Consider the following 12,406-nt stretch of genomic DNA (forward strand, 5'->3'; position numbering starts at 1 on the left):
ATTATGTGGTGCCAAATTGAGGATAACCATATATACAAATGCTAGAATAATGTTGATATAACATGTAGCCCTAATGAAATTATAGAACACCTAAGACATGTAGTGTCATAACTTGCATAACCTCCCTTCTCCAACAGACCCCTATTCTGTACCAATGCCTCCCTTATTGCACTTTCCTTGCATCACCATCACTCAATCCCCAGGAAGAACTATAAACTTTTCTCTATGACTAATCCAGAAATAGCACCTCGCTTCCACTCAGATTCATCTTTATGGAAATAGTCTAACCCTCTTGATCATGAAGTTCAACATTGTGTTTTAACCTGAGTTGTGACCGTAATGCGTTTTATTGAAGGGTACTTTAATCCAACATATCTTCAAACTGCAGATTTTGCGTTTCCTTACTGCATGCTCGGTGACTGAAAGGTTTATTATTTATCCCTCTTTGCCCCCATGAGTGTGAAGCTAATTTACCAATATTTCCATTGTGCTATATTTTAATGAATGAATACATTCCATATTTATTCATTATTGATTGTATTACACTGTGAGCAATGCACCCTGCTAACCACACTTTGCAAGAAACTGGGTATGGTTCATTGCAAATTAAACTCACTTAAGTAAGCTTTTGCCAGTGACCCATGTTATTTACAGTTCCACGCCTATTCAATCAATAATCTAAATAACCAAGAGTGGTTCAAAGGCACAGGTGCCCTATTTCTGGGGTTAACCAATCAAAAAACCTTGTATCATAAAATTGCTATTCACATATTTGGAATAGGCACTGTGTGAGAAGTTAGAGTATTCCATGGTTAGCCAAAAGAAAAATTATGACTAGATATGTGTTCTAACACAATTGTAAGGTTGATCCAGTATGAGGATGCTTGTTTGTATTCATAGTATTATTCTGTATTTCTCTCTTGAAAGGTGCATGACTACACAGCCAACATGTTTCATTCTGAAAACAACGGGACATCCTTAGGGCTGATAAACATAAGTAATATATGACACATGTTAAAATCACTTTAACTGCAATTGTAAGATCAGGACATAACTGGAAAAATACTAAAACTACAAGTTGTTAAAATCATGCAAACTATATGTTACATCTTAGGGCACTTAATCCCCACCAAAACATTGTGACCCTAAATGTAAGCAAGACATGAGACAGGTGCAGATTTATAATAAAGTAGTCAACTAATGTATAAGCAATTTGTAATCTTTATTGGTACCCTTCTCTGCAAATTTACATTGATGTCCATTTCTTAAGTACACTTCCATTCTTTTAATTCCTCATACTCTGGGATTGGCAGGTATGCATATGGATCTTACAAGATGCGAGCCCAAACGCTTTGAACAGTCATGTTTCCTGTAAATAAGAATGTCAACCTCATTCATGCTCAGGAAGACTCCTGGCCATCATGAGTCATAGTAGTCGTGTGCTCATGACAGCCAGGAGCCGTCCGAACCTTGGCGTTCCTCCCATGTGCGGTTAATTCACCACCTGTGTGGGAGAATTGATCTGTGTGGGGAGTTCGGACGCCTCCCGGCCATCATGAGCACACGCCTACTGAGACGCATGATGGCCGGGAGCCGTCCTCAATATGGCAGCGCCACGCCCAGCCCCGCCCCTCTTGCACCGCAGCAGAATTTGCCACACGGATAAGGGGTTAAAATATACCAAAACTCTTTTTTTACACCTTTATCTCAAATATTCATTTCTGAGTAGACAGTCACAGTTTGTTATTCTTTAAATCCTATATAAAATTAAGTATTAATATTATTCTATTATAATTGCCTAGCCTAATGCAGTATATAAAAACAACAAAATGCATAATCAATACTTTTTTCACTCAATTATTATTGTCTAAAACCTGTGTTTATTTGCATTTTTTTCTAACCATTTTTGAAAGTATTTACAGAGTCATATTAACTCCAGCAATAATCATATTATCAAAAATTCAAATACCGTTTATGTAATATTCTACCATATGTGGGTGCTCAAAGTAAAAGTCAAATGTTTGTTATTGAGATTAGCCATATCAACATCTAACATATAGAAAAGTGTATTCAAAATACACAAATATTTCCATGCAGACTCTGAAAATGAACCAAGGCTTAGTCAACAAAAAAATATAACGTATGTACTTATCCAAAGAAATATATGTCAGAGTACATTAGCCACCTATCTAGGTATTACATGCCTGTTCCAAGAACAGACCAACCGTAAAATTAATACTCATGCCAAGTATTAAGCATTGTTCTACCATTTTTGAACTGGCCATGTCGAATTCATGTTCATTCTAAATGTTGGTGATCAAACTGCCCTGAACCTTTCACACACATGCATAGAACAGGTGAGGTCCATGAAACTGAATAATAATTCAAAATATATAAATTGCATCATGTTGGGAAACAGCACAGCCAGTTCCTAATAATTAGTTCAATGTTCTTCGTCTATTAACCAAATGAAACCATCTGGCCATCTTAAACAAGTCAGGTAGGGCTCATCAGATAGCAGGCAAACTATCAAGCACATCACAACCCAATTATACAAACAAACGAATAATCAAAAGTCCACACAAGAATGCTATTGAACGAAGGTATAATCCTCTCCAATAATTTAAAAATCTCAATTATACACCCATTGTTCATGATGGTATAGGTTTTCTGACAAATATGGCACCAACAATATTTCAATCAAATGTATTCATATTCCCATACCTAAAACATTTATTCAGAGCCAAGTTACAGCATCATGGTTGTGTGCAAAAAGAGGGCCATGATCCTATTCCTATAAAAGCCAACCCGGAAGTCATTTCAATAAATCCAGTCATATTAGGCACTTGTTCAATATCTACATTATAGCATTAGCCCTCTTGGAAAAAGAAAAATGTGTTCTTTATAAAAAATATAATAAACAAAGGGAGCCATTATTGGGAAAATGCTTTGTTACTATTATTCTAAAGTCAGCTCTGAATTTGAAGCACAATCTAATATCAAATCCCACAAGTGGTAACTAAGTTGGGCACACAAGTAAACAAAATCATGTCAGCAGCCATCTTAGTAGAAGAAACAGTCAAATACCTACAAAGGTTCAATTCCATTTAATTGTCTCATCTAAAATAGCCCATATTGTGTCCATAGCTCTCATAAAACCATAATAAAAAAATAATGAAATTAAAGACAAATCAATGTATTTAAACACCAATTGTGCTCGGTAAACAGAAGTTGGAGTAAATGAGTAGAGATTTTACAGACCTTTTTAAAATATGTCCAGGCTATAAATGATTACTGATTCAACAAAGCACTCCAAAATTATAGAATTATGGTTCTATTATTACAAATGCCTATCAACAAACTGCCAATCAAATTAAATACCCAACATGTGTGTGTTAAAGATAAATTACATTGTCTGCGTGTTTATTCCTTATCTCTGCTCTCGCTATCAATGGCACGAAAGCGGAACCAGTCCTTATCTGTCACTGTACACTTATGTGATATTAGGGATATGAGACATCTTTATTGAGCTGTGTCCTCACATATTCCATAACTCCCTTGTGGTCTTCCCAATATAGATCTGGTCACAACTACTTAATCTGCATCTGTTCACAGCTGCATAAACTATATGTACAATTACTAAAAAGAAGCATCAATGGCAGAGGTATCTGTATGTGTAGGGATTCCATTATAGCATGCCTTAACCCCAGCAACCCGCAGTTAAACTGTAAATTCATTCAATTCTTGGCAATGGCCTTTAGTAGGAAACGCTGGTTGCTTAAACTCCATAAAATTTGTCTAGGTTGTATTAATGGTGAAAAGAAGACCACAATGATCTGTCCTATTTGCCCAACTTAATGACTAACCAGTGATCACTCAAATGTTGATGAACATGGCCTTGGTTGCATCTACAGCAGAAAAAGTCCACAGTGGCCCAGCTCATTTTGCACAAGCACTACTGCAGTTTCTTGAACTTGGCCTCAACCTCCTGTACTACTAAAAGCTAATGATCATGATGATTGGCTGCCATGTAGTGACTTCCCATGAAGTCACCACGTTAATTCACTTCAGCCACTGCAGCCAGTTTTATCTGTAAATGTTTTAAAGGTTGAGAAAGGCCTCTATCTCTGCCCAGTATTAAATTATTTAAAGATGTTCTGTGACATGACGTGTGTAAAGATCAAAGTTGAATGATTGTTGTCATCTGCATTGAGTCTATTATTTTAATTTTTGTCTATTTCAAAGAAATATGGGACGCTTTTAGGAGCATATTATCAAGAACGGGGTTAAAAGTATCGCAGCTTTAGCCTAATTTTAACGCCGTTCTTGATAATATGCCCCTTAGTTCATTAACTTGCTCTAGAAATGTACGTTAGCAAGAAATAAGCTCATTGGATACACATTTTATGATGTTAATATATAGTAATGAACTTCAACAATAAACTTGAACCTGGTCATGCCCACAGACAATCACATAAATTACATATGTGGTCTGGCAGTTTATAAAATGTCTTTGTTAGACCTGTCAGCCCTAGGGTGGTTGTACCCTGTTTTATTTGCCTTTTTGCCTCATTTTTGCCCCAAAATTCTTTTGGGGACCTAAGCCTCTGGCGCCTTACCCCTGCCAAACAGTGCTGAAGTGTAGGTGCTCTCTCCTATTAATATGGCTGCCACAGGCCCCTGCTACTGCGGAGTGGCCATTGTACATGCACGCACCAGTAGTTAGGAGCAGACTGGGACATACTGCTACTCTGTCCTTGCCGTCCGCCTTTTTGTCACATAGACAGACATGGTAGATGCCCCTGGAACCTTCCAGCCCAGGGAGGATTTATGCTTTGCCGCCTTCCAGGAGGGTCACCTGACCTAGGGATATAAGAGGAAAGTAGGGAAACCTGACTAGTTAGTTTGGGCACAACTGGACCTGGGGAACCCTCTGCAGGAGTATAGGCTGTTGGGCCTAGGGGGGAACCCACACTACTGAGACTGACTGAGCTTAGGCCCTGCTGTACCCAAGATAGCTGATGGGGTCTGCCAGCCTGCTGACCTTGCCCAGTGAGGGGGAAACCCAGAAGACCAACTCCAGTGTGCCGCAGGGAACCATCCAGCCTCATGTGCCTGCCAACTCAACCCTGTACCCTTCCCACAAGTAACTGCAGCTAAAGGCCTGCTATCAACTAGCGCTGAGACTGGGAAGTGCTGTGAAACTGACGCCAGCCATGGCGCTGGGAGCCTGAGAGTACCACCCCCCTCTGGAGGCCCTGAGGTATGAAGTATGCGCTGAGACTGCAACACGCTGAGACTTATAAGGGCAGATCCTTCCAGGTGTTGTGACCTGCATGTGCTGGAAGCAGAGAGTGCTGCAAGCTCCCAAAACGCTGTTGCCGAATCACCGCTGCTGCCCAGGTCCCGACTGTGCCCTTGATCCCAAGCGCTGACTCATAGAGTGCCCTGTGGCCCCAGATCGCTGTCGCGGCCCCCGCGTTGTGTGGAAAAGGGGGCGCTGTCGAGGGAAATCACCGCCGCTGGCCAGGGACCGGTAGATGAGCGCTTTGCCCCAGAAGGAGATCGGGCGGTCCTTTGAACCGCTGCAGCCTCCGAAGTGAGGGGGCGCTGTGTAGGCCACGCTAGGCCTGGGGAGTGCCAGAGAAGCATTGCAGGGCAACCGGGGTGCCAGCAGCATCACAGGCTGCGCCCCTGGTGGGCCGCGTCCCCATTGGCTCCTGCTGCCCTGCCCCCGAGAACTGCGCCCTTACTGGCTCCCAGGTCGTGAAAAGAACCAGAAGACCCGGAGCCCTTCCGGACATCAGCGAGGGGGCTCCAAGGAGAGCAGTAGTCCCCGACCTCCCCAGGCCGGGTCCGAAGGAGCATGGAGGCAAAGGGGGAGTGAGGAAGCAGCGGGTGCCTCGCAGAGCCAGCATGGGCCTAACAGTGAATGTCGCCTCCAGGTAACCCCCGGGAGGTAGGCGAATTGAGTACTTATAGCGGGCTGCCAGGTTAGAGCGGAATGGCAGCCCCATGACCGCCCCTCACTAAGAGAGACTCAGAACGAGCAGCAAAGGCCTTGTTTAACCCCCTGTCTGCCAGAACTGATGTGGGGTGCCCCAGACTGTTACCTGCGAGGGGCGCAGCCTAGAACTTCGCTGAGGCCTCCCCTTAACAACAGAGGAAGCCTATGGGGATTCTAGGGCCTGGAAAATTCAGTAAAAGACTCCCAGGCTCACATCAGGACTGTCTGGGGCAGTCTTGCCTATCACATATTGCCTTTAGTGAATGTGCATCTAGGAAATGTTGTGCCTGTTGCCTAGATGATCCCCATGCATAAGAAATGTCACTTGTATGATCCCCATGCATCGGAGATGTCACTGATGTCGTATACATACCCACAAAGTGTTGCATTTCATGAATGTGCGTATAGGATATGTTGCCTATGTTGTCCCTGAATATCAGAATTGTTTCCTGAATTGAATTTATGCCTAAGCAATGTTGCCTGCATTGATCTAAGAATATGAGAAAAGGTTACCCTGTTTTAAGCGAGAACCAAGCATTACCTACCTGAACCAAAAGTAGATAAAGAGTCTTGTTTTATAAAACAGCCTGGTGTGGTGTCTCCTCATTGAGTGCGTATTATTGAGTCAGTGTCAGTGAGTGCTGCACCACTGCTTTATACATTGCCTTCGGGTGCCTGCCCGCCTCGCGCCAAGCTACCGTGTCGGAATCAGTGACCCCGGTTCTAACATTCTTATTTTGTGATCCTGCTTGAAAAAGGTCGTTTTATTTATGCCCAAATTACAAGCTTCGCAAGTTGTATAAATGAAATCCAATGGTTGATCTGGCGTGCAGGTTCTCTGGTTTAAGGGGCAGTGTAGCTTGCAATCTCTTTGTTCAATCAATGATATCTTAACCAACTTTCAATGCACAAGTCTATGTCAATCTAAAGATCACAACTCTTTCCAAGTAGTCAGTTATGGCAATCTTCTTGTTGGACAGCCCGTTGGACTTGTTGGACAGCCCACAGATACCCTCTCACTTACTTTGGACAATCCAGTTCTACAAACACTATCCATTCCACACCTATCCCTTTGGAGCAATAGACATGCCCCCTCCTAGAAAAGTGTTTCCTCCTATCCATCTCTCAATTACTGTCCATATCAGCTTCTAAACTAGGTAAGGAGATTGCGTTACCTGTCTGTTCATCATTTGGTAAGCTACAGGCACTTGACGAGACAACCAAACCCATCCTTTCAGGATCTTGGCTACTTCTCAATACTCCTTGCTTTAGTTTCATTTGGGTTGTTTATGGCCTCCTAACTTCTTGGGTAGGAATCTGCTTGAGTTGAAATTTCACTCTAGAAATATTGTTGATTCAACGGGAAAAATAGTAGCCTAAGCCTGCTTTCCATGTTTTTCCTTTGTTAATGTGTGGTTGTAGGCTGTATACAATATATTAAACTACTTTATGAATCTTCCTGAGCACATCACAAGAAAATCATTAAAAAAACGCCTCATTTTCTTTTTCTTTTCAGAAACCATGAAAATGTTCGGGATTCTGCTTCTCTTCTTAATAATAGAAGGTTTGTGATTTATGTTTTTCATAAAATGAGTGTCACTAGTTGCACTTTCCCATAGGTATCGAATTGTCTACTCATCTAGCTATTTTATTTATTTATTAGTGTCATAATTCACAATCACATTTCCAAATTGTGTTAAGCCTATGGGTATTTTGTTTTAATTCTGGATTGTCTTGATAGTGAGAAGGGAAAAAGTTGCATTTTCATGTTTTGCCAAAAGGTCTCCAAGTAGAAAGATAAGGATTGGGGCATTAAACAGTTTGATTGAGAGATGTAGAGCATATTAGCACATAGACATTAAATACGTTCAAACCAACTAAATAAAATAGACACTAACCTTGCTGCACATCCTCTTCGTCCAGTCCGGGTATTCTTCTTTCCTCCAGCAAGGGCCCCAGACAGCTCCCCTAATCAATCCTGGATCTGTTCTCATACTGTTAACCAGCATGAGAGAAGTCCCAGGGTTGGGTGGAAAGGGCTCTGTCTATACTCCCAAGGGCACTGGAAGTGCTTTCTCCCAACCCAGCTGTATAAGACTGTGGGTAAGAAAGGTTTACGGTGCATGTGTCTGTCTGGCCGTCGCAAGACAGCCGGCCAAAGTGACATGTGCACTTTAAACTTTAGTTGCCAGATCACCACTCCGCCATGCTGCTTCCACTCTGTAGCAATGGCCCTGCCCAATCCGGACCCTCATCTTCGGATGCAGGATAGTGTAAAATAAAATGGTACTAAAATAATTATATACCATTTTTTTCATCCCTCAGGAATTTTCTGGGAGTATTTAAATTAATGGGACGATGCTCCCTCCCCTGTTAAACAGGACCTTTCCCTGGTAAATCTTGACAGGTTTTATCTGCCAAAACTTTCCTCTGTAAAATATTGAGGCATATGGTAAATACGAGAAAACACGTAAATCCAATTCCTGTGCAACTTGAATTTAGGGCCAAACATGGGTGGCTACCGAAATGGAGACAAGAGGTGCAGTGGCATAGCAATTACAACAAGTGCCCTAATGCAAGCAGGGAAAGTGGTCTCTAATCTCTTGGTTTGTCAGTAGAAAACAGGTATACTTTGTGTACAGGGGCGCTCATATCCCCTGAGCCGTGGTGTCAATGCACCTGCTGCACTATTGACAGTTATAACGATGAGGAAGAGAGACTCTTTAAAGAAGGAGGCTTAGGAGATAATGGCGGAGTGAAGTCTTGAGCATAGGCGCTGGAAGTAGAGGACTGGGGGGGCTGTAGCACCCCCACAAGTAACCATGCTGGAGTTCAAAAGGTGGATGAGCAATACCAATGCCTTTACATTTTGGGGCAGATTTACAAGCCCCTTGCGCCACTTTTGCGTCACTTTTCCCATGTTAAAAATGATGTAAAAGTGGCGCAAGGGTCTTGTAAATCTGCCCCTTTGTGTTTATCTTCTCACTTTCTCTGTGAATTTAGTGACAAAGGTCAAATGTCGGGCTTTGACTTCTGATAAATAAATCATTGATTAGTCAGAAACCAGTATTTATTTGTACTTCTCTGCAAAGTGGGAGGATTTTCTAAAAATGGCCTATAAGACTAGCTTTCCGAAACTAAAGGCTGTGAGTCATCTACTTTTTTTCTAACCTGCAACAACATCTAACTACCTATTATAAATTATACACATAATTTAAAAGATACCAGCAATTACTAAAGCATAAATGAATTCTGAAGTGTGATGGAAACAAAGATTTTAGAAGGATCAAAACAAATCACAATGTTATAATATTAAATGTTTTCTGAAACCCGATGTCCATACGTTATTGTTTGTGCACTATATCGTTTTTCCCATGTATGGATTAAGTGGCCATTTTAATGGAAAATGTGCTGTCTGTAAATGACAATGCATTACCACAATAGAACCGTATTCTGTACCCTGTACACTTTCCCTATTTGAGCCATGGCACACCTCTCTAAAGGTGTGCCAGGTGCAAACATGGAAGACCATATTGGAAAGAAGGCGCTGCCACAAACTCGCTGTTCTGAGGGCAGCACATTCAAGTGAAATACCGAACTGCATCCACCCGCCTATACAGGACTGTCTGGTGGGTCCATAGGGCCCCCTTTTTCCCCTCCAGAGGGCTGATTTTAGGAGTCGGAATGAGAGTAGTACATCTTTTAATGGGCCACTTTCAGTGCACCTCGTAAGGGCATTATTTGCCTTGGCACCCATGTCCAAAAAATGACACTGTGCGGAGCAAAAGCGATTCGTTAACTTGCATGCGGCCACGCCCCCATGCAAATGAGTGCCAGCATTTTTAATTTTACAGAAGGGGGCACAGAAGGCACATGCTTGCTGCATCCCCAGGGCACAATATATAATGTGGTCCCATTGCTACAAAATGCACTGCTGGCTAAATACCACACCCTCACAACTCTCCTGCTGAGTTGTGGCATATTAGCCACATTGATTTCTGAGTGATGCTTGGATTTTCCACAGGTCTTATGACTTCCTTATATAAGATTAATATAACATTAACGGCGGCACCCTCACTCTAAAAACTCTATCAGCACCACTGGTGTGAAGTGCTACTTGGAATAGGGTAGGAAACATCAAACTACTGATGCAAAGTTTTCAAGGATTTAGGAGAGAGAAAGATGAAACGCTGAGAAAAACATTAGCAGGGCAGTCCAGAGAGACACATTGCAACAGCAGGGGGGAATGGTAACAGAATTGATTCCACAAGACGAATTGTAAAGTGGAAGGTTAGGAGGCACTAGAGAGAGACTCTAGAAAGTAAGATCAGCAGCACAGTGGGATAGATTGTCAAGGGGAAAGATTATCTTGAGATAGGGTGCAGTGAAGGAGGATTGTAGAAATGACAGGGGTGCAGCTATCAATAGTGCAGCTGGTGCTGTGACACAGAGGACAGTCCAATGTTCATTTTTAAAATTAGCCATTTGAACAAATAAATGTATAGAAAAGAGCAATCAAAATAAACACACATTTCGATGCAGACTCTGATTATGAAGGAGGCCAAATCACTACAAAAATAAATATACATCATATATATTCATTCAAAGGAAAATATGTCAGAGCAGATTAGCCACCTTCATGGCAAATACCCGCTTGTTCCAAGAACAGACCAACAGTCAAATTAATGCTAGTGGAATATATTCTGCACCATTCTACCATTTTGGAACTGGACATGTCAAATTCATGCTCATTCTAAATGTTGGTGATCAAACTGAACGAACTATTCTCACAAATGTATAGAACTGTTGAAGTCCATAAACTGAATAATATTTAAAAATATATAAATAACATAAAATTGAGAAACTCTGGGATAGATGCTCTTTATTCACTTAGCATGGGGATAGAGTGTCTTGTTACACCACTGGGAAAGAAGGGCATTACAAGCAATGATAGATAGTGTATGTAGTTAGAAGAATAGAAAGCAGAGATAAGGAGCACAGCAGAACTATACAACAAGGGTCATTGGAATGCATTGAGGCAAGATTATTACATTTATAAAATAAAGCTGGTGTTTTGTGAGATACTTCAAACTCAGTTCTGAAGGGACATTGCTGCTTTCAGGTGCTTGGTACCGGACTGAAGATTCCCATGAGTTACGCAGAGACATTTTGTCATCTATGATGAAGATAGTTATTAGATTCTTTAAAATGCTATTTGTACACCTACAGTATTTGTCTAGTTCAGGTGTCTTCTGCTTGTGGGATCTGTATTGCTTTAGTTTTCCCACCAGTGGCAGACCCTCCATAAGGGCGTAGGAGCATCGGCCACCTGCTGCCAGTGCAGTAAAAGTGAAAAATAAAATGGTAATAAAATTATTTACTGTTTACTTTTTCACTAGTCCAAGCCAGAGCAGTGTTTAGGGGTGGAGCATTGCTGCTGACTGGCAGCAGGGGATTGGTGCTCACTCCAGTTTACACTGCACATGTTACTTTGGCCGGCTGTCTTGTGAGGGACAGCCTGACATGCGCAGTGGTAACCTCTCCACTAGCTGTCTCAGACTGCTGGGTGGAGAGCAGGTTTAGGTCTCCTGTGCCTGCCGGGGCAATAAGACAGCCCGCTGCAGCCAATCCTGGCGCTGCTCTCATGATGCTCATCTGCAGCCTGAGAGCAGCATCGGAATTGCAAAAGAGGGCTGCCCGAGGCTCCATATATGCTGTCGCGCTGATGGCATCCAAGAAGGAAGAAGAAAACACAGAGGAGAGCGAAACGAGAAGAGCGTGGTTAAGTACATTAAAAAATAATCTTTTTGGCCCCGGCTGGGTTTGGACCCTTGATGCCCCTCCAATGTTGAGGGTCACCGCCCACCATTGACTCTACCTATTATTTACATTCAATGCTACCGCTGGTACAAAACTCGAGGACAAGGACAAATGAATGTACAATTTATGTTTGGTTTCTTTTTACCCGCAAGTATGCATTTTGTCTAGAATTGTTCATAGTCAATTGTCTAGAACACTTAATCGAGCAAACATAATGAAAATTCAAAACTGATTTAGAATAATGGATTGATGTTAATAAATAAAATGACACCAAAACATCAAAATAGAATATGTGGAACATAAGATATGATTTTTTAAAGTCTCTTTTTATTATATATTGTTGAGAAGGAAAAGTTGACAAGTAGCAAGATATTTATATCAAGTGATGTTGTAGTCCAATGAATATCAGCTTAAACAGTCAAATGAGTAGTTGTTGGAAATTGGGTTTTAGTTCAGAGGATTTTAACCCTTGTCAAACAAAATCCACGTTCCTAATCAAGGTGGATCACAGAAGTCACTAAATTGACTTGTGCTTGACTCTCTGAAAGCTTGGAACAAAAGCAGTCAGGCTTAACATAG

At 41.7% G+C, this 12,406-nt stretch overlaps 1 protein-coding gene across 1 annotated transcript in view; it reads left to right on the plus strand.

The window, feature by feature from the left end:
* LOC147734863 (galactose-specific lectin nattectin-like) overlaps positions 1–12,406 on the plus strand; it is an 89,816-nt gene that overhangs the window by 3,619 nt on the left and 73,791 nt on the right. Inside the window, exon 2 of the mRNA XM_086953655.1 lies at positions 7,524–7,571. Coding sequence (XP_086809781.1) covers positions 7,529–7,571 — 43 coding nt within the window. The 5' untranslated portion in view covers positions 7,524–7,528. The remainder of the gene's footprint in view (positions 1–7,523; positions 7,572–12,406) is intronic.

Source organism: Lissotriton vulgaris, chromosome 1_2 (genome assembly GCF_964263255.1).
Source record: "Lissotriton vulgaris chromosome 1_2, aLisVul1.2, whole genome shotgun sequence".
NCBI classification, from domain to species: domain Eukaryota; kingdom Metazoa; phylum Chordata; class Amphibia; order Caudata; family Salamandridae; genus Lissotriton; species Lissotriton vulgaris.